This window comes from Ptychodera flava, chromosome 10 (genome assembly GCF_041260155.1).
Source record: "Ptychodera flava strain L36383 chromosome 10, AS_Pfla_20210202, whole genome shotgun sequence".
NCBI classification, from domain to species: domain Eukaryota; kingdom Metazoa; phylum Hemichordata; class Enteropneusta; family Ptychoderidae; genus Ptychodera; species Ptychodera flava.
The window spans coordinates 4,241,908-4,265,766 of record NC_091937.1 but is presented as its reverse complement, the minus strand read 5'-3'; the positions used below and the strand labels follow the sequence as shown (position 1 = coordinate 4,265,766).

Here is a 23,859-nt window from a genome sequence, read left to right as displayed (position 1 = left end):
TTGAAATATGAATTCCAGGCACTTAAGAAATCTTGTAACAGAGTTGTATACACATGTCAGTCTTTGTTGATAATGTTTTGTGTTCTACCTACTGGCAGAAATTCCCACCAGTTGACAGTGTTTTGACCAGATAATGGGTGATTATGGCTTTGCTATAATCATGGTTAACGCGGGAAATAGGCAGGGAGACCAAAGTGTCTAATGATCCGTGCAGGCCACACGCATAATGTTTCACCTTATCACTCACTATATCTACCCTCATTCATTGCTATCTAATCTACTTGCATCATACCCTATGAGTCATCACCCACTCGCATATCTGCAGCTTGACCAATGCTTCCGTGCATTCTAGCTTCCACCACGATCAAGTACACATCGTTAAACTCCCACCCACCCTCCATCTATAAAAAAAGCACATTTTAACAAACATACAAATCATCACTGCAGGTTAGCAGCTCATAAATAAAGAGTACTAACTTTTTCATATTTTTCATATGGGCCCAAGTGTGTGCCTGGTACCATGTTCCCGATGTGCGGTTGGATCCTGTGAGGGACCCTATACTGCCTTCAAGGCCACTATGACACCTTGACTCCCCAGCTGTGGCAGTGCATGCATCCTGGTAACATGCTACCCTCCCCTGAGGCCATTCAGATCTGTGAGTGGCTTCAGGGGAAAGGTGCTGACAATGCCAGGATGTGCCATCGCCCCTGGATTTTGGCCAAACCTTTGTCTCCATGTCATTTCTCTGTGTTAAATCAATTTTAATGTATTAATTTTGCAGTGCTCTGATGGCAGTTGGTGGTGTACATCATCATCTGTTAAAGGAGAGACTTCGTATGAGAGTTGGACTTCTGGTAGAAACTGGAGAAATTCGTGAAGTTCACCATCTCTGTGTTATGTTGGGATATGGAGCGGATGGTATATGTCCATATTTGGTATTTGAAAGCCTCGCATCACTACGGCAACATGGACTGCTTGATCCACCTCTTTCTGATGAGGAAATTACAGCCAATTACGTCAAAGCTGCTGAGATTGGTATTTCCAAAGTGATGGCCAAGATGGGTATTTCTACATTACAGAGTTACAAGGTAAGTATTTTTGAAAATAACATATTTTGAATTATAAGTGTGTACAGATACTTTAATGTTTTTCATTTCCCATTGACTGCGAGGGACATGATTGTCCCGTATGCATTTTGGAATCTTGGTTGTGTAATTTTAAATTAATTTCAAAGCATTTATTATCATTTTGCTCTCCTACTCCTACTTTAAGGTGAAAGTTTACAATAAACACACCCATGATATTAATACCGGTAATGTATATTTATTGTGCATCTCCTGAGTACTTGATCTTTTTTAACAATGCCATCATTGGTCTTATTGCCTGTTGGATATTTTGCAGGGTGCCCAGATATTTGAAGCAGTCGGTCTTGGAGAAGAAGTCGTTGAAAAGTGTTTCACTGGAACTGCCTCCAGGATTGGTGGTGTGACGTTTGAAGTTCTGGCAGAAGAGGTATGTTCAAATTTAGTTCTCTTCAAGATGACCCTGTGTGAGACCTGTGTATGATTGTGATCAAAATCATCAAAAACAATTCTAAACACCGCTATTCCTGGGTCAAGGTTACAATCTGCTGTAATTTTGGATCAGAGATACAATCATGGTGATTCTACTGACATGCATAATGAAGTCCAAAGGAATCTGATAAGTCTCATGTGTTTTTCAAGATGATGTAATTGAGTGTACAAAGTTAATCATAGAGAACACTTTGATTCAAACTACATCATGATGGGACATTGGGTTCTAGTCAATGTAAAGGTTTACTGTCAATCATAAAATGATAATATTCTAGTCCCAGTTTCATACGAACATTATACCGGCATTAAAGCAGTTCTAATTTCGCTGTCATTGGCAAGAAACAACTAAAAAGTTAACTTCTAAGCAGAGAAACTCTTTTATACTCTTCAAGTAAAAATGATAAATTTGAAATTGCTTATATACCGGTACCTGTATCCTGAAACAATGCTTTGGGTTTTTTTAACTTGAAATAAAATGTAAATAATAACTTGGTAAATACATGTTTCATAACAAGTGTTTTCTTTGAATGCAGGCTTTACAACGTCATTTTGTGGCGTATGCTGATAGAAGCTGTGATAATCAGCTTGTGTTGGATCCAGGACAATACCATTGGCGTAGTGGGGGTGAGAAGCATATCAATGATCCCCTCAGCATTGCCAACTTGCAAGATGCAGCAAGAAACAAGAGTAAAAATGCATATGAAAAATTTGCTGAAGCTGCCTTGGAAAATGTAAGTCTTTTATTTTTCCTAAATAATACTTGCCTAGTCACTGAATTGCCTGAACACTTTCATCATTTAGATTTCATTAGTCTTCCTGTCACATTCCTTTTACTTCTCTAATTGTTTGTACCTGTCTGCGAAAAAAGAAAGAAATCATTGATATTATTACTGTAAAACACAGATTTTATCATTTCATAACCATACAACAAGGATAAATTATGAATGTTTAGTCATGGTTTCATAACAGATATTAAAAACTGATACACAGTCATTTCAAAGACATCCCCCATAGATCATAAACAATGATAACAAATACACAGTGAATAATGATTGACAATCAGTAGATCATATTGCTCAAACTTAACCCTTTAAGTGCCAACATCAATTTTTCTCACCTTTATAAAATATACACAGTCATTTTTTCTCAGATTTTTGCCAAAATTTTGATCAAAAACTGTAGCCAATAAAACATGATGTCCATCTGGTCTAAATTATCAAAAAGTTTCAGAACAAATTCATAAAAGATTGGTAAAATGTGGCAGTAAAATTTTGATGGGAAAAATTACAGCACTCAAAGGGTAAAATACTTGTTGCAACCAATGTGAATTATGTCTTCTTCACATGGTAGGTCCAGTATTGCTCCATACGAGGACAGTTTGACATGAAGACTGTTGAAGATCCATTAGACATATCACAAGTTGAATCAGCAGCTAGCATTGTCAAAAGGTTTGCTACAGGAGCTATGAGTTTTGGTAGCATTTCACTGGAGACTCATACGTCACTAGCCATTGCCATGAATAGGTATGTTTCATGTGACCAAATAGATAACTCTACGTACCTGTCAATTCATCAGGGATTGTTCATCTTTATGACATATAACAATAGATTATCTACAAGACCTACTGTACTTGGTGACATTTTTGTTCTCATCAATGCTTTTTACATTATGCAAACTACACATACAAATTATCTTAAGATGTCATTCAATGAAAGTGTATTCTCAAATATACAAATTGATAAAATGTATCAGCAATTATGATTGAAAGCTACAAGAAACATTTCAATTATTGCAAGATTGTAAGACCAATTGGGATCATGCAGTGACCATGCTGTAAAATGTCTTTGTCATACTTATTCGAAAGCCTAACTGTCCTCTATATCCACACAATAATTGTTACTGGTTTTCACATTTTCATACCAACTATACCCGCCATATATTAAATTATCATTTGTCATTTTCCAATATACAAAATGTATGCAATTAAAAGCCAAAATTACCTGTACCAGCTCATAAGTTACAGGAATTCTGAATGAGTTCCATACACGTATGATTTGCCAGACTTTATGAAGCATTGTCTGTTGTTAAGTATGTAAGTGAATTACAGGTAATTTTAAATATGCTGGTATCTTATTGATTATATTAATTTTTGTTGATTTACAGAATGGAAGCAAAAAGTAATACCGGAGAAGGAGGAGAGAATCCAGATCGATATCTGGATCAAGATCCAGAGAATAGTAAGCGATCTGCTATCAAACAGGTTGCATCAGGAAGATTCGGTGTTACAAGTAGCTATCTAGCTAATGCTGATGATTTACAAATTAAGATGGCGCAGGGTGCAAAACCCGGTGAAGGTGGTGAATTGCCCGGCTACAAGGTGTGCAAAATGTAGATATAGATTTTATTAAATTAGAAATCTAGAAAATACTAAGGGATGCATTAGACTTGATTTTTTCCAGACACAACCTCAGTTTTCCAAAACAACATTTAGTTCCTGTTGGAAGCTACTTCTCTCTTGGTGTCAGAAATTTGTCTTTCCAATCATGTACAACATCAATAATGATTGTACACATAATTATGATAAACTTCATGAATTTCACATCAGCAATTTTAGCACTCTAATATCTGAAGATTTGACATATTTGTTAATTTTCAAGCTGGAAAAGTCAACTCAAGGTTTCATCAATCTTATGATAAAGATAAGCTGATGGATAACCTTGTTCCCCAATGCATAGTTGAATGGATACTTTTTTGTTCTCAATGTGAGGGTTATAATTAGCTAAGGAAGTGCAGGACCCTTGCAAAAATATCAACTTTAGAAGGATTCATGTGGCCATTAATTTCCTGGCTTTGAAATCTCAATAATGTAATCAATGCCTTTGTAATTCTTATATGGCTTAACTACTGCATGTATGATAGTACAGGATTAGTGGTCTGTAGGGCTTTAATTCTGCTTATAATAGTACAGTATGAGTGGGCATGTAGGGCTTTAATGCTGCATGATAGTACAGTATTAGTGGGTATGTAGGGCTTTAATGCTGCACGTGTGACAGTTAGGTATGATTGGGTCTGTAGGGCTTTAATGCTGTACCGGTATGTATGATTGTACAGGATAAGTTGGTCTGTAGGGCTTTAATGCTGTATGTATGATTGTACAGGATGAGTAGGTCTGTAGGGCTTTAATGCTGTATGTATGATTGTACAGGATAGTAGGTCTGTAGGATTGTACATGATGTATGTATGATTGTACAGGATAGTAGGTCTGTAGGGCTTTAATGCTGTATGTATGATTGTACAGGATGAGTGGGTCTGTAGGGCTTTAATGCTGTATGTATGATAGTACAGTTATGGTCTGTAGGGCATTAATGCTGTACTGGTATGTATGATTGTACAGGATTAGTGGGTCTGTCGGGCTTTAATGCTGCATGTACATCTATGATAGTATGAGAGGGTCTGTAGGGCTTTAATGCTACATGTATGGTAGTACAGTGTGAGGAAGTCTGTAGGGCTTTAATGCTGCATGTATGATAGTACAGTATGAGTGACATGCACAGATTGAGTTCTGCAAATTTAGTTTGCAGTAATATGTGAAGTGTCAAGTAAAGAATCTACTAACTTCCATTGACTGCATTGATTCATAGTTTTTTTGGAAATCAGCCTTTGGTTGATCCTGTTAAAATACAGAAGACTGATATTTTCAGTTTGTAAGAATTGCACTGGAAAAACACTTTCCCAAGAAGTCATACTTCCTCCCAAAGTGGAACACATATCAATTCAAAACACAATTATTACCATGCCCTGTCCATCACGTTTTAATTGGTCGAGCTGAACCACGTGACTGCCCACAAATACACAGTAATGGTTTGTTTTCATGCCTGTGAATATGAATAATATCGTAAACATAGTAACTTTAAAGCTAAAACGAAAATTGTGATTTGTACAAAGATCATAATCAACCACAAAATAAAATGGAGCACTTGTGGGCCAAGTTTAGACGCATTTTTTCAAAAAAAATCTCTGAATTTGCAAAATTTTTGCAGCACGCGCACTACTCCCTGACAGGTTCTGGGGCCCAGTTGTCATTCGGAAATTTTTATAAATTTTGACAGTTTTTTTGGGTTCGTTGATAATAGAATGGAAATTACAGACTCCGCGCTGACCATTAATATTAAATATGGGCGCGGGCGAGAGGAAAGCCAAAATTAACGGGCTCGGCAAGCCTCGTCCATTAATCAATTAATTTTTGGCTTTCCTCTCACCCTTGCCCATAAATAAACGTTAATGGTCAGCGCGTTGTCCATTATTTCGACAGTAAAATCTGTGACTTTTCGTGAAACTGTTTAGCCTGTTGTCAGAGCCTATACTACTTGATCTACATTGGTTTAGTGTAAAGTGCCAACAATATATCAGTTGGTTATTCCTGTTAATATAATTGTTTTAAAGTCACTTCAGACAAATATTCATCTTTTTGCTAATGCCATGTATATGATTGAATTGTCACATCAATTGGATCTGTAGTATCAGCAGTATGGCTGCATCAAAATTACACATCAGGTCAAGGTCACTTCAAAAAGTGCAACCATAGACAGTAACTTATCAATCATAATTGTAGGTATCAGAAGAAATTGCAGCGACCCGTAATTCTGTACCTGGTGTAGGATTGATATCACCTCCCCCACATCATGATATCTACTCTATTGAGGATCTAGCAGAGCTGATATATGATTTGAAGTGTGCCAATCCCAAGGCAAGAATCAGTGTCAAGTTGGTGTCAGAGGTCGGTGTAGGGGTCATTGCATCTGGTGTAGCCAAGGTAAGTATTGTTATTGCCTGTTGTGTTATGGTACAGATATGTTATTGATGATGAAATTATTGTACAGATACTTACAAACTGTTCATAATTGAAGTCTGTGTTAATTGAAGACAGTCAATCAAAACTAAAAAACTGACATTCTTATGTTTTTGACATTGTCAATCTTTCCCAAAGGCCCTGAACTTGCACTTGATCATGGTAGACAACCATAGTGAGTGCTGATAAAAGATATTTCATCTTCAGAACATTCAGAGAGATGAAATTAGTTGACAAGGGTGATATAAAAAACTATCTGACAAATGACTTGTTATGTGTGGACAAGGCCATAGAATTTTTAGTGTATGGGAGGAAAAGCATTGTTCTTGGGCTGTATATTTGAAATCCATTCCCATTGGATAGATTTGAGGAACTCGTAACTCAAGAAATGGCAAAAAACTGCACCAAAATTCTGCCAAGATATTGGGATTTTTTATGTAAGCATACATACATGTATATACTGATCAGTCTTTTCAAAACTAATTTCATGAACATCAAAGTGTAAGCCATTCCAGTATATTGCCAGTCTCGATCAATACTCATGGCTTACCATTTTTCCTGCCAAACTTACACATTAATGAATGAAAGCTCCAGAACTATTCTGAAGGTCTCACACAATTTCAGTTTAGCTGAGTCGGCCTCTTACAGAAATTGTCATGATTGTTATTCAATGGGCTACATTGCTATGTTACACAATCATTCCATTTATTAGCAATGTTGAACTGACACCAGCACCCGATAGCATTGATCCATAATTACTGATAGTTAATAAAACAGTCTGTCTTTGCTGAGTAAAATCTCATCACTCCATTTACGTATCAATTATGAAGTGCAAGTTTGACATTTGTCATCTTTAATCTTTCTCTACAGCTAAAGAAAGATTTGGTAATTTAGGGTGCTTCTCTATTTCCAAAATGTGTGCATACAATTTGTAGAAGCTTTTTAAATAGGTTTTTGTTATAGTTCATGATGAGTTACCCAGAATGCATCAATAAATAATAAATTGAACTTAAGATTCAGATTACCAGAACTACACTTTTCTGTGATTACGTCATGACCAAATTTGTATTCTGGTGATGAACAGTGGTGTTTTAATGAAAGCTAACTCATTATTAGAATGCTTTTAACGACTTTTGACCATGATTTTGTTGATGCATACCCAGGGTAAAGCAGAACATATTGTGATCTCTGGACATGATGGTGGAACTGGTGCCAGTAGCTGGACTGGTATTAAACATGCCGGGTTACCATGGGAACTGGGAATTGCTGAGACTCATCAGGTGTTGGTTTTGAATGACTTACGATCAAGAGTAGTCCTACAAACTGATGGGCAACTGAGAACTGGTAAATATCTCAATTTACAGACTTACCTAATGTGAATATTTCTATGCTGACCCCTTTAGACAAACTCTGAAACCATTCTTTGTTAGCTTGACAAGCACATTCTTTATTGTGATTTCTGTTTAACTGTGAATAACTGCTTAGGAATGTCCCAAGTAAAAACAGACAACTGTTACTGCCTTTCCAAAGCATTGCTTGTCAAACTCCACCACGCCATCTCACATTTTCACCCTCCAGACCACTAGCTGTTGTACGTGTGTATTCTGCATGCATGCCATGATTACGTTTGTCAGTTATACATCTGTCTAGCTATACTGTTGAAAAATTGAATGTGTAGAGTGTGTTACATACAGTAAAGTGCTTAACCTCCTAACCATGTCATTTATTTCACCAGCAAATGTTGTTTTTCACAAGTATGGTAGAATTTTCAATCCCTGTATTTTTCTTTGTTCTCATTGATGAATAAAACTCTGATTTGAACATGCAATGTGGCATCACAGCATTCCTGCATTATTATACAGCTTATAGTTAAGCTGTAGAGTAACAACATCAAGCTCATCAAGGTAGCACTTTGAAATTGTAAAAATATTTACATCGAGGTCTGTAGCTGACACAATAACCTTCACATACAATATTTCAGGTAGTGGGTCTGCATTGATACCTGAACTTGTTGACTTGACATTATGTTGTCACATTATTAAAGTTTATGACATCATAGTATTAGTTGATCTTAGCAGGGTCTCTAAAGTTTTATGTAGAGACTTTACAGGACTTTCAGAGGATACTGAGGTGACACTAAGTCATACTTTGTGTCCATAAATAAGCCACCATTCGTATTTTTGTATCATCACACTACAATGCAAAAAGTTTATTATTTCCACTGCCGAATTTTTCAAGATTGATATCTAGAGATATTTAAAGTGTATCATACTTAGACATAGGAAACAAAGGATGTGATTTGGAAATTTTTAAAGGAGACTGAAAGTGAACTTATTACAATTTGTACTTTCATCTAACAGGTCGTGATGTTGTCATAGGAGCATTACTAGGAGCTGATGAGTTTGGATTTTCAACAGCTCCATTGATAGCTTTAGGATGTACAATGATGAGAAAATGTCATCTCAATACATGCCCTGTTGGCATAGCAACTCAGGTAGGCAGAGGAATGTCCTCTCAAATATTTTGTGTGATTACAATGTTTCTAACACAATTTCTGCAATTTGCTGCAAATTTATTTTATTCATGGTAGACAAGGTTTGAGAAATTAGTGACTGCCATACAAGTTCTACTTGTGTACATGTGTAATGTTGACAAACAGAATACTTGGTTTTTCAGGACACTGTAGGGAGTGCACATGATCCACAAAGATTCTCAAAATACGGTCATAAGTAAGTGTTCTCCTTAAAATGAATAAATTTCTTTTATCGTCTTACTTTTTACTTGTCAAGGATCCCGTCCTCAGGAAGAAGTTTGCTGGCAAACCAGAGCACGTTATAAATTATTTCTTCATGGTTGCCGAAGAAGTGCGTGAATACATGGCAAAGATGGGTTTCAGTACTTTCCAGGAGATGATAGGACGCACAGACATGTTAAAACCAGCAGAAGAACCAGTTATCAGCAAAGCCAAATTGCTGAACTTTGACCCTATCCTAAAGAATGCCAGTGATCTACGGCCTGATGTCAATATCATAGGTGGCAGCTTAAATCAAGACTTTGCATTGGAGAAGAGAATTGTAAGTTATCGTTTCAATATTGCTGTGTGTACATATGTCCTGCTGTCACTTTTAGTTATGCTTTGTTATGCTTTGTCATATTTTCAATATGCTTGTTCTAGATAATAAATAGAGTCTTATACACATTTTGATATGCAAAATAATAGCTTTGTTTAAACAACACCTCTTATGTAGTACAGGTATGCAATGTTGTTGTTGACAGATTAATTCATGACAAGACTAAAATTCAGTTTTTGACAATAATGTAGGATCATATTACACAATAATTACTGGCAGTACAGACAAGTTGAAAACTAGCTGTTTCATCAGCTGTTAGTTAGCTATTAGTTTTCAGCTATTAGTTAGTCCATGACGACACAGAATGATTGCTACTCAAATGTCTTTCAAAAAGCTGCTCTGACTGAAAAACATGCATGGAAATATATTTTTTGTGAAATACAACAATATGGGCTTGCTAGAAGTACACTCTCTCTAAAATATGAACAAAGCTAAATCAATTTCCTTTTATGTCCACACATGCAGAATGGTATCTTATGATTTCTATTTAGTTCTGCAATATATGATTATATGCCTTCATTGGTCCACTTTGCGAAGAGGGAAGAGATTTTCACTTGTGTTGTTATTAAAGCATGATTACAAAGACAAGATCACACTGAGAACTGTAGTTCAAATGCAGTGCAGATGAAACACCTGAATGCCAAGAATTCATAAATTGATTCAGTTTGCCCCCAAATATCTTAACTCACTCAAGTTTGTTGGTAAACAGTTGGAGTGTCAATTTGAATGTGTACAGGTGGAAACATTGATTTAATTTCTTATCTTTTGGATATAGGATAATTATCTGATTGAAAGCTGCAGAGATATCATCGATGGTGTAAACATGGACCAAGTCCATCTGGATCTGAAAACCAATAATGAATCCAGAACATTTGCCACAACTCTCAGCTATCATGTTTCAAAGTAAGTGACCAAAAGTTCAATGTCAACTTTTGTAACATTGTAGATTAAGGTAGTAATGCATTATTGATTCCTAGTATATTAGGATTTGAAATTGAGATTGTGAGTTCAGATATTGTATTCAAAACAGAGTAGAATAGTCACAAGCCAGTCAATTCACCTTAAATGTTGTACATCTCTAGATAAAGTGTTTCAGTGATTATACCATTGACTCATCGTGATAATGTTGACCAAATAGAAAAATACTATGAAAGTATTCAATTAACATATAATGACAAATGCCCTCTTTTTATAGGAAATACGGTGATAGTGGTTTACCAAGGAACACAATAAACATCAAGTTGACTGGATCTGCAGGACAAAGTTTCTGTGCATACATGGCTAAAGGTATTCATGTAACACTGGAAGGTGATGCCAATGATTATGTCGGAAAGGTAAATAAAAATGTGATATTATCTAAACGTTACTTCATTGCGATAATCACAGTATGAATGTTCTTTTAACTGAAGAGTTTTGTTGTTTCCATTGTTTTTATTTGCTTCTCACAACTTAAATGTTCTCGATGTACTCTGAATACGCTACATTGTGGTGTAGGAATTTCTTCACCTTTTTTAAGGAAGCAAAGTGTCAATTCCTTCTTTGTGGAAGCTTGTAAAAATAACTGTTCTGTGAAAATTCATAGTTTCACTAATATTTCATCAGCAAACATGGCTGCATGCCTGTTTTTATATACTATGGATATATAAACATTTCGGTTGACCATGTGACTTTGAGAGTGCAATCAGATCATCTTTGTTTGGTACATCACGATGATTAACCAACAAGTTTAGTACCACATCTTATCAAATTGATTTCTCACACTCTGATATTTGATAATTTCCCCTAAATGTGCATATTTACTTTTCAGGGACTGTCAGGCGGTGAGATAGTTATATACCCACCAAAAGACATTTCTGTTGAATTCAAATCAGAAGATAACATCATTGTTGGTAATGTTGTCCTGTACGGCGCCACCAGTGGCAAGGCATTCTTCAGAGGATGTGCTGCAGAAAGATTTTGTGTGAGGAACTCTGGTGCCATAGCTGTAGTTGAGGTGAGTGTTGTATCTTCTGCCTTGAAGTTCAAGGTATCACAGTTAACTACATGTTATGGCGCGTAATCAAGGCCAATATTCGAACTCCCAATTTTCAACTATCGAACTCAACATTCAACATTCAAACTCCCAATTTTCAACTATCGAACTCAACATTCAACATTCAAACTCCCAATTTTCAACTATCGAACTCAACATTCAACTATCGAACTCAACATTTGGGATTCCTATTCCCAATTTTCAACTTTCGAACTCCACATTTTCAACTATCCCTAACTTGCTTCATTGTAGTTACCCACGTTTTTCCTTCTGGGCTATACTACGTCAGAACGCGTCATAGATACGTCACATGACGTTTCGGAGTTTTAGAGTTATTCCTATGTGATGTTCTAGAGGGTCCAAAAATATGAACCGGAAACACTTGTGATGCTATAACTTCAAGATTTACCGCCGACCTCCGCCATCACTTAATTCGGTCGCTATCATGTCGTCTAATGACAAGAGCATGCGTGCGTGGCTCGCCATGGCTTATTTTAAAATTAACGACTCGCTTGTTAATTTCCACACTAACAGCCAAAACACAACTCAGACACTAAACACACCAAAGCACATACAAGACGAGATGGCTGATGTGTGAAGCCACTTTCCCTTTATTACACCGTGACCACTATGTTCAACATCATGTATTTCACGTTGAGCGGCTTGCACTAGCTGGACAATACGCTCACTACACATTCCAATGCCACTTAACTGTGACAAAAGTCTAACAAGACTACTTGACACATCTCCCCATCTGTCAGGCTGGTCAAGGTCAAGTAGCAGCCTAGACAAACTACCACTGACGTGGTCACGAACGAACTCGGTGTCGTCCATGTTCAAAATTAACTGCGAGGTCACCATGTGTTTGGGACTCCCTAACAAAGTGATAAGTAGTTTCATGTAAAATGACACCGACGATTTTTTAAAGTCGTATTTGACTATATGTATGCTCATTTTGGCTTGTGTTCGCTGGCTAGTGGTCTAGGGGGACCTATGACTTCGATAGTTGAAAATGGGGAATACGAATCCAAATTGTTGAGTTCCATAGTTGAAAATGTGGAGTTCGAAAGTTGAAAATGTGGAGTTCGAATGTTGAAAATGTGGAGTTCGATAGTTGAAAATGTTGAGTTCGAAAGTTGAAAATGTTGACTTCGATAGTTGAAAATGTTGACTTCGATAAGTTGAAAATGGGGAATAGGAATCCCAAATGTTGAGTTCGATAGTTGAATGTTGAGTTCGATAGTTGAATGTGTGGAGTTCGAAAGTTGAAAATTGGGAGTTCGAAAGTTGAAAATGTGGAGTTCGATAGTTGAAAATTGGGAGTTCGAATATTGGCCTTGATTACGCGCCATAGGCATGTATTAACAAATTGTTTGACAGGGTTTTGTGGCATGTGTCAGCAAGTTCTACTTCTCACAGTGTATTGAAATACCCAGTTATCAACACTGACTGTATATCTGTGCCCTGCCATACTCGAATTCATTGGTAAACAATAATAAAACATGTAAACAATAATAAAACATGCCATACTAACCCAATGCATTGACAAACCAAATACTGGGTATTTCAAGATGCTGTTCAATGTCAAACTGGAAACTACTATACGTGATACAATGGAAAAAAATACTGGAAAATTTGTTAAAAGTACAGCTGCTATATCTTTAAGCTAAAGGTTTATTTTTAATCAGTCTTGTTGCATCGGTGACCATATCAGCTTATGAGAATTTTCCTTCCTGTTAATTTGAAGTACAGAGGGAAAGATTGCGTGAGTGCTCTTTGATAATAGCATTCAATCAAACAGCCATAGGAAGTGGATGATCTGCTTTCTAAAGTATCTTGACATCTCTTGCTGTGTGTATTATCAGCTAGTCTTCATTCCATAAGTCATGGATGTTTGAAAATTAAAAAGATTGTTACAGTAATAGATTTTAAGAAGACACAAGAATCAATGTTTCCAAGCATTCTCAATCGCATAATGCCCTTAACGTTACATAATACAAATCATACACTGTATCCCTACAGTGTGGTTTACCCAGTGACATATATTTTGTGATTAATATTACATTTCTAATTGCTTACACAAAGTAACTCTTATTTTTACAGTAAAATGTTATTTTTCTATTTGTTCATGTTGTCATGTATCCGATAGTGTGCTTAAAACTTTATCCTGCCAAGTTCATTTGTCACCGTCAGGTCAAGTTGGTTGAAATCAGTGCTCAGGCATATGGTACATTTAAACAAAAACTTGAATGTTTGAAGGTCCTAAAAACAGAGATACTGTAAACATGATTTGCTATAACGTATGGAATCAAGTAGTTGAAAATATGAACCAGTGAGGCTCAATACTGCTTTTCACTGACTCTGCATTTGGGGAAGTGATTTTCCTTCCAAGATAAGGACGAGTGATAGTGAGTGATACAGAACAATTATATTCTATTTTCGCACTCACACACATTGCATTCAGACATAACAGGGATAGAAATACTTTTTAATTTCTTGTGGCAAAAGTTTGCCACCGGATATGAAATCTGGTGGCAATTATGAAAATCTGGTGGCAGTTCAACACATTATGTGATCAGTACAATACAACATTTTGTCATTGCCACATACTCATTCTAATTTATAAATTCTTGAAAATATGGTGAGTACACGTCACAAAAGTCAACCCATACTGCATGCCTCGAAAAAAATTTTCAAACTTACTAACCGTGGGACACGTGAATTTCATTTTTACTTGCCCGAGAGGAAAAAGTACTTGCCCTAAATTTCTAATAACTGTATCAGTAATTTGTAACAGAGAGCAAGAGTTTGGCCATATGAAGTGAATTCAAAGAGGGAAAAAACAGATTCAAACAAGAACTACATCTTGTTAAAATGAAGGACTATTACCAAATCTGAAATGTCCCAGAAGAAATGTGAGAATACTTTAGTCTTTTCTGTAGATTTTGCCATTTAGAAAACATCTTTGAATTTGGAATTTTTCCACAACCTAGTCCAAATTAAAATCTTTGCATAAGAGTAATAAGATTGTGTGATTTACAATGTGCATGGCTGGCTGCTGCTCTTTATTATCAAGCTGAGATCACAAACAACTGCTCTGCTAGTGTTTATCTGCCAATGCATACGCACATGTACATCTGCAACTCTTTTACCTGTTTACATGTTTGCTCACTGAGCACAGCAGTCTTTCAAAGTTTATTGATAAATGTATTCGTCAAGAGAGCAGATTCAAGTTTCGTTTTTGTTACTCTTCAGTGCAGATTTGTTTTCTGTAAGTGAGAGCCGATCCCTAAAACCAAGGTCACGTAATTTGAAACTGTCTGCATCTCACGCACTATATGTGGCCTCCTTGGTCGACTGAGCCTGTTTCGACTACGATGTAAACTTGTACTTTTTCATCTGGGTGTTGATTTACGTTGAACAGTAAGCATTGCCGAGATTTATGGCTTTGAATAAGTTTACATCCATTTACAAAGCACATGGTGCAATTACACTATCGCGTGAAGCCGATCGACTGTCATACAACTCATACGCTTGCACAAAGAGAATGGCAACCACTGTCAAGAGCATACCACTTTACGGCACACATACAAAACAGTGAGTTCACTCCGTGTCGTCGGAGAGAACATGTCGCAAAACTCTATTTTTACGACTTTTTGTGTTTTACAACAGCAAGAACGATTATTTTGCGATGTCGGGCGGATTTTCAAGGGTTTTCAGAAAACACTTCTGAGAGTTTGAAGGACTTACAATGATTGTAGACGTGTACAGACCTAATGAAATACGTTTTCAAGCTTGAATTGTCCAGAGCTTAGTTAAAGCCCCAGTATTTGTAACTTTTAACCTTTTTTATGTTCGAAATTACATATTATTCTCTTACATCCATCGTGAAATGTTGTTCAGTAAAGAAATAAGCCAAATTTGTGCTCCTGTAGTGACATACAAACGCTAAATATTGCCCGATCGAGTTGGATTGCCGCGCGGGTTTGTTGACAATTTGTAGGCTGTGCACGTGATCGAGAACGCCGATACTGATGACATCATCGAGCCTGCAACATTCCTGGGGCCTTGCCATACCACGCCACACTGCCCGGGTAATCGCCCATGGTCGCCGGCTGAATGACCTGCGAATGGTTTTATTTTGTTCTTCTCCGTTCAAATACGTACTGCTACTGTGTTTCAGAGATACAGAACTTTGGCAGAGGAGGCTAACATTCTATTCTGGTACCGTGTGCGTTATTTACGGATTATTCAAACTGCAGTCGGCAGTGCACCGATGCGAACCCTGCAGTTGGTCACTTCGAGCTCCGGGTACCGATGTAAAATCAAGACGACACTATATACACTTTGCTCACTTCTTTAGGCAAATAGCTATCAAAATTGAGTAACTTGAAGTAATAAATTACAGCTGATTGTCGCTTTAGGGGCAAGGTGATTGCGAAATCGAAGCAACATAGTTTGGCAGTGTATGGTTGCCTGTCGAATGCAGTGAACGCGATGGCCTTTGGCAGCAAGTAAGGGAACCGTCAGTATTTACAACCTGGGGGTCATTCAAAAATTGAAAGTTGTAAGGGGGTGCTCAAAATGTTTTTTCTTTGTCTTACTCTGTCCTCAATGACATAATGATTAGTTGATTATATATATTTTACTCTGATACATATTAAATAAAAACAAAATAAGTACTCTAACAGTACAAATAAATATCAACTAGATGAAGCAAGGCGAAAAACTACAAGAAGGTGCTACTACTAGCAATACTCATTATGAAAGAGAAGATAGTGACGATGAGAATGATATCGTGGTTTCATGTACTCAATGGCACCAGCGACATTAAAGATGAGGATCAACAGTGATGATGATGATGTCACACAGTAGTTTTCTGCAGTCGTTACCAGGGTTGGAAGGAGAGGCTGGGTCATGGAGAAATGTTCTCGACAGATATCACTATAAGTGCACAGGATCTAGGACAAAACTGAACTGTTGTGAATTCATCCTTTATATTATCGTAGAAGTGTATATTTTATTTGACTTGAGTTCAACAACCATTTGGACATTTAACCATACCATAATGACATGCTACCCATCCAAATTTAACAATACTATATGGTCGGAGACTGCTTATTAGGTGAGCTTCTACATATTATTACATGGGCTCAGGTAAGGGAAGCCAAACTTTCTGTTAGAGAGGGGGGTTACTCAAAGTCATCATGGTTGGCTGGGGTGCGACTCAAAATTTCGGAGTTTCTAATGTAATTCCTCCGACCCCCAGATCGTAAATAATGACGGCTCCCTAAACAGCTGTGAACGCCTGAGTCAGAACGATCGGGACCAGTATACGCACTGCTGTATCTCAGCGAAAATTTAGAAAAAAACGATGGAGCTACTGCTAAGAAATTTACAGACTCTTGGCTCTTGATGCATCAGTTACTGGGCTTTTATACTGGTAAAAAGGCATTCTGAATACAGCGGTAAATTTCCTCCCAAACGAGATAGGATAACACGCGGGCATTTTGCAATGAACGCTGTCAATTTTACCTTGCTGCAGGCCCCACACCAATCTCGGGCCCCGCTGCACTTGTACAGTCTACTACCTCCATGTAGTACAGCCTTACAGGTCTAGTAGCTGGCCAGACACAAAAAAAACAACGTCGCAGTGTAAATTCCGTAGGTTAGAACCGTTGATCATAAATTTTCAGAACCAGTGATGTTTAAAAGTTTTGTATTGATCACTTCATTTAGGTTTATGTGAATGACTTTCTCATCGAGCTGCGTCTATAATTGTCCCGGGCATTGTCCATGCAAATTTGGGGCCTGCCTTAGCTCCCTCCGATCGTCTGTAGACTACAGCCTGAGCAAATTGTACAGTTGTGAAAGTCAGACATGTATCATGTATTTTATACAAAAATATAAACAACAGAATCAAACCAAGAGGTTAGTTTGCTGTCGGGCCGGGTGCGCAGGGGACGACTTTGCAGTGAGGCCGGGATCTCTCTTGTGTTCGAACTTCCATCGCATCGCAGCTAGCCGATACTTGTTGTACTACTGTAGTCCTTGTGAGGATTAGATACCCGTTACGTTCGATATTATTTTGAAATACTTTTAAATTTAATAAGTAAACTTTTGTACTGCATTCAAGGTATAATTTTTCCTTTCTGAGTGTTTTCAATTACGCCGTACGGCAACGGTATGCGAAGTTGATAGGCTGTGTTGCCTGCAGCGTAGCCTGGCCGTACACAAAACTTCGTTTGAGTAGACGGAGCAGAATCAGTCCCGTCATTTATTTTCAACGAAATTTTCATTGTACTCCATAATGGAAGAAACGACTAGTTCAATGATTACAATGGTGAAGTGTTGAATTTTTATTCATATATGTTTTTCTCTCTCAATTCACTCAGCAAACTTGATCTCCGTACCATCGGTCACAACGTGCAGTGCCTTGCATGAAGCTTACAATCGACTGCCTCCGTCGTTAGTTTAGCTGTTCAAGACGTTTGTTTGCACGGCTCATTATAGTCGGAACAATCTGTAAACACTTACATATTTATATCTTTCCGGTATTTCACCCAACTTTAGCGCGTTTTTAGCTGAGTCTCCAGTTTCGATGGACCAGACCTTTTCGAAGAGCGTATGGTTTCTACGGACGCCACAGTAAAACTTGCGTAGATGTGGTTGAGCATGCGCGGTGGTGTGATTACGTTTCGTTTCGTGTGTCAACAAAGCTGACTTCTGGTCCGGACAAGAATCATTTTTCACTCCTTTTACTGTTAATCGTGAGGCGGGCTGGGCATGCAAACCATGCGATTCAGTATTAATTATGGTCTACTTTCACATACTGAGGATGTCATTTTAATCAAAAATATGAAAAAAATTGTTAAAAGTTACAAATACTGGGGCTTTAATTCAACCGCTGGTGGACTTGCCCGTCGGACGGGAAGCATATTATTGATTTTAATTGCCCGACCGCAAAATTCGCTAGCAACGCTTAACGGGCGTCGGGCGATAGGAATTTTTTAGCCTGTACTGGCTAATGAATTGCAAGTATTTATTATTATTAAATCACGCATGCTGCAGTATGGCTTTGTTTTCAAAATGTCACAACATGCTTTTATCTTGTGCCCTATGACTGCATTATGCGGCTATCACAGAGAACAACAACATGTCAAGTGTACAAAAGCTGCTGTCATCGATATGGAGATTAGCCAATCACAATTTGGATTCACGCTATGTTTTCATTCATGCCAAAATGTTGCAATTAGTTTTGGTTTTTTTTGCTAATGAGTTTTTTTTCCGCCGTCCGACAACGCGTGTTCCTTCAGTGTTCCTTCATTCAAGCCGTAGGATCGATGACATGATGACCCAAAATTTAGTGGCAGAAAAATACCACCAGAAAAAAATTTTGGTGGCAGATTGACAGTTTTTGGTGGCAAATGCCACCATTGCCACCGATTATTTCGAACACTGCATTCAGACATAATGTTGTCATGTATGGCATTTGTCAATTCCAGGGTGTTGGAGATCACGGCTGTGAGTACATGACTGGAGGTAGAGCAATTATACTTGGATCTACAGGAAGAAACTTTGCTGCCGGAATGTCGGGAGGTATTGCATATGTCTTTGATAGGTAAGATAATCTGGCATGAATTGTATTTCTCTGATAGGTATAAGGTTATCTGCTACGCGCAGTTTGAAGTTTTCAAGAAATGATTAGTGTGTAAAGTAAAAACTTGTTATACTACAGTGCATCACAGAAAGGTGTAACAAGACAGTTTTCAATTATCAGTTACTGTAACCATTCATTACTGTTACCGATAAAACATATTTAAATACAAAAGACAAACAACATGTGAAATATGAACTAAAGTTTGAAGAAAAAACCCCAGGTTTGTTGACAGAATAAACAGAGAACAGCTCCACCAGATAGTTTACCATCCAAGACAAAAGACCAGACTTTAGTTTAGAAATGTAAATTGATGTCTTAACTTTTTATGTGATTTTAGTTTGGAAATTTAATATTTTAACATTTCCAATATGATTGAGTTATATTCCATTAATTGATTGTTTGGGTTTGTTTTATGGCATGTTATTGTAAATTTGATGAAAGTCAGTCATATTTTGTACACACACATTATGGTGATAAAGCTTGTCGATCTGAGTGAAATTACTGTAAATATGGAGTTCAGATGACTGAAAGACAAAGTTCAGGCACAATATATTTACTAAACATTCCAGCAATTATATGCTACTCAATTTCTATGATGATATCATTGATTTTACATAAAAAAGAAATCTCATTGATTATCATGAACATGAAAAGCGTGATTCCCTTCAAAAGATACTACTTTTTGCTCTCCTTGCACTGAAAAATTGAAACAGTTTGAAAAACTCGCCAAATATGAATTACTATATGTGCTTTTCTACTGAAGGGTGGAAGTCATTTGTTAGCCATATCATGTTAATATAAAAATGTCGAAAATTTTTCAGGCAGAAGAAATTTGCAAGTCTTTGCAACAAAGAATCAGTTGTCTTGCAGAGTGTTACCAAGGATGTTGATGTTATTTTCATCAAGGAGATGTTATCAGAGTTTGTGTCCTGCACTGAATCAACTGTTGCTAAGCAGATACTAGATAACTGGACTGACAGTGTCAAAATGTTTGTTAAGGTCAGTTAGTGTGCATAATTTAAAGTTGTACAAGCATCAATAACAACTTTCTCTTTCAGTATGACTTATAGACCACACATCATTTCAGTTTACGTTTATCATAGAGCAATCTGGTTCAACATAATCTTACATCGGCAGATTAAGTCAAAGTTGTCTACAGTAATACGTAAAGGAACAGCAGCCTAATGATTTTGTTCACTATGCCTTCATCATTGTCGTTTTCTACTCACAAAGCAAGTTGAGATACACAGTATTCAGCTTGTGAGCTTAGCCTTTATATGTTTAAGGTGCACTGTTATTATTGAAAAGTGAATTCTGGTCCTGACTAGAATTCAAATGGTAACAACAACAGTGCATTTTACATGTATAGATGCTGTGTTGATGAACTCAACATAAATAGCAGCTGTTCAACATGTTTTGGGGAATAGAACAAGACTTTGCAATTGACATACAAAACAAAATTACTGAGAAATCATCAACAGTTACAGCTGCTTGCCCTTTTAATTATGAACTCCAAGAAGGAAGACTTTAGAGATTTTTTGGTAACTGTCATTTCATATGTTGGTTATATTTGAAACATGCTGTTATAGCTTCACCTTACTCGTATACAGGACAGGTTTTACAAAATCCGTGACATAATTTCTGATCAGCTAATGGCTGCTTGTACAAGCCACACAATAAAGTATGATGAGCTGAAATCACATTATACATCTAAATTATTTGAGGTTGCGATGTAATAAATCATCATTTTCTTGACAAAAAGCATTTTGAAAAACACTACTTTGTGCATGTGCCCTTCACAGACCAACGTAATCTATCCCACTGTCAGCTACCATTACATTCCCATTGACAGTCAATTTTTTTTGCAACTAGGTGTTTCCAAATGAATATCGCAGAGCCTTGAAATGCATGAAAGAGAAAGCTGCAAATGGTGTCACAAAACCAACAGAGACAGAGAAGAAAAAGGAGGAGACTAAATCAAAGCCAAGGAATGAAAGCAAGATTGTAGATATTGAAGAAGCTATACCTGACGCTACAATGGCACAGAAAAATCTTGACAGGGCTTTAGACAAGAAAAGGTGAGTCAGAAATTCAATATTCATTCAAATAAGTTTGATATTAGTTTTTAGTGGAGATGTCATGTGTTGTTTTGAAAACATCCTTGACCTTGAACTGGAAAATTGTCAGAATCTGATTGTTTGAGCTGTGTTGTATTTGAAAACTTATTAAAAGTTCTTTGCATTTGTTGCAGTGTTCAGTGTGTCAAAGTTTTTAGTATCTGCTTTGTCTGCAGAGAAATTCTCAAATAATGAAATACACATGACTTGATTTTGATATCTCTTGTTGATATACCCTTACAGAGGATTTATGAAGTACAACCGAAATACAAACCAGTATCGTCGTGTGCAAAACCGACTGAAGGATTGGAATGAGATTTACAACCACAAAGGAGTTCAAAGTGAAATCAAAGTACAAGCTGCAAGGTAATTTGTCAATGCAATATTCTGTACATTTACTGGTCTACACTCAGTATGACATGTCAGGTGTTGCCAAGTCCTTGGTTTATTCCCCTAAGACAGAAGGAAGATCAGCCTACAGCTGTCAGTGGGCAGTCTAGATCTAATTAGTCAGACAAGCAGGAGAGAGACGTCCCAAAATGCTATCTGCATCACTTTCAAGTCTATCTGGTTGACTACAAGATAATGTTTTTACATCCAAGTGTTTATTTACAGATATGTGTATTTCATCCCCAGATATTTATTTTTCAATGCATATAACTATAAAGCTTAGGTTTTATGAATGTGATGTGTCAGACACTGTAAGTCCTGATTCTTGGTAACTGATTATAATATATTCTACTATCAAACTTCAAGTACAAATTTTTAATGTCAAGCAGTACCAATCATTTACTTAGTATAAAAAATGTATGTAGTTACATAAAAAACGTAGATCTTAAGTTAGAAAAAAGGAAAAAAAGTTTTGTTTGAATTGCATATAAGAAATGACAGTGGGCTACCAAAGGCAAAAATGTTGATATCTGCATATGGAATATGCAGTTCTGTACAGTTAACATATTGTCATCACCTTCCTGCGTGTCAGGATTAACACTGAATATGAATATTCCTGACTTTGATATTGTCGGTAGTTGGGTCTTTTGAGTGCTATATGGTATATAATAAATAGGTATTAATTTAAGAATCAAGTCTGTACACTATTATCTCAGACGCCTAGGATACCAGACACATCTGTTATTTTTTGTGGTGCAATTGCAGTCAAAGTTCTTTTTCTGTGATATCAGTCTATTAATTCAAATTATGCGGGAAATGTTATTGTAGAAGGTATGCAGTCATTCTTGATGAATGCAGTCAAGGTGTTAAATGCAAGTTGTGTATGGAATGAGTTTGTTCAGCTGTTCCACATTGATTCATTTCAATTTAACAACAAAATATCATCGTTTATTATATTCTATTAGATGTATGGATTGTGGTGTCCCATTCTGTCAATCTACCACTGGATGTCCACTCGGAAACATCATCCCGAAATGGAATGATCTTGTCTTCCAGGATAATTGGAAGGAAGCCCTGAATAGACTTCTCCAGACTAATAATTTCCCAGAGTTCACTGGAAGAGTCTGCCCGGCACCTTGTGAGGTAGGTGCCGTTACATGTGGAATTAATGGTATACAGTCACCTGTAATCTAAATATGCCCATATATGGTCAAAGGGGCTTTCCTTGGTATTCAAAATGCCCATGTGAGGGCGCTGTTTTTAAAAAAGCGGCCACCCGCTTAAAATCTGTGATTGGTTAGATTTTTCTCTTTCCATGGTAACTGGCAAAATTGGAACAGGTGACAGTAGAAGTGGAATTAATAGAGTCAGTCTTTTGCTCAATTAGAAAAGTTTCAGTAAAATCTAAAATGATGGGTACTGGAGTATGTATGTCTTCCCAAACAATTTAATATGCCACTGACTTTAAAGAGTATTTTCTTTGATTTAAGAAAGGGTAAAAATCTCACTTATCATATAGGATTGACCCTAAAAACTTTAAATTAAATTATATTTATTGCCAAATTGACACAAAGAGTCAAGAATTCTAAAGTTGAATGACACAATGTTGAACAGAATCTTGAAATTAATTTGTGATGGAGTATAAATTCCAAACAAGTTACTTAAATTTTGAACTGCTGTGTATAATATTTTTTGTACCAAGGTTGAGCATATCTATTGGTTTGCGTTCTTAGTCCATTTTAGTTTTTCTTTGACAAAGAAATCAGCCAGTGCAGTGGTCAGGTGCACAAGTGAATGTTTGCAAGATTTCAATATTAGACTACAAGACAACTGGAATTTACCTTGGCCCTGTAACTTTTCACTTTACTTCAAATACTGTTAAACAATGTTACTGTAATATCTTTTCAGTATTGACTCTCTACCAATCACAGATATAAACATTACAGAAATTTTTCCCTACACAGCATTATTCATTTTAGTGAAAAAAGCTCAAAACTTTTGAAAAGGAACAATTTTTTTTCTATTAAAAATCTTGAAGAAAGCTGAAACCTGTTTGGATGGTGATAAGGCTTGGTTAACATAAGTTATGATGTTTTCTGCATTGC

At 36.8% G+C, this 23,859-nt stretch overlaps 1 protein-coding gene across 3 annotated transcripts in view; it reads left to right on the top strand.

Annotated features, from left to right (window-relative positions):
* Positions 1-23,859, top strand: part of LOC139141801 (uncharacterized) — a 60,816-nt gene that overhangs the window by 20,140 nt on the left and 16,817 nt on the right. For all 3 annotated transcript variants that reach the window (XM_070711462.1, XM_070711463.1, XM_070711464.1), the window contains 17 exons: positions 783-1,089; positions 1,403-1,513; positions 2,109-2,306; positions 2,926-3,098; positions 3,739-3,952; positions 6,188-6,388; positions 7,588-7,768; positions 8,785-8,918; positions 9,214-9,498; positions 10,331-10,458; positions 10,751-10,889; positions 11,363-11,548; positions 19,093-19,208; positions 20,069-20,246; positions 21,120-21,325; positions 21,608-21,730; positions 22,720-22,897. In XM_070711462.1, the coding sequence (XP_070567563.1) occupies positions 783-1,089; positions 1,403-1,513; positions 2,109-2,306; positions 2,926-3,098; positions 3,739-3,952; positions 6,188-6,388; positions 7,588-7,768; positions 8,785-8,918; positions 9,214-9,498; positions 10,331-10,458; positions 10,751-10,889; positions 11,363-11,548; positions 19,093-19,208; positions 20,069-20,246; positions 21,120-21,325; positions 21,608-21,730; positions 22,720-22,897 (3,058 nt within the window). The remainder of the gene's footprint in view (positions 1-782; positions 1,090-1,402; positions 1,514-2,108; positions 2,307-2,925; positions 3,099-3,738; positions 3,953-6,187; positions 6,389-7,587; positions 7,769-8,784; positions 8,919-9,213; positions 9,499-10,330; positions 10,459-10,750; positions 10,890-11,362; positions 11,549-19,092; positions 19,209-20,068; positions 20,247-21,119; positions 21,326-21,607; positions 21,731-22,719; positions 22,898-23,859) is intronic.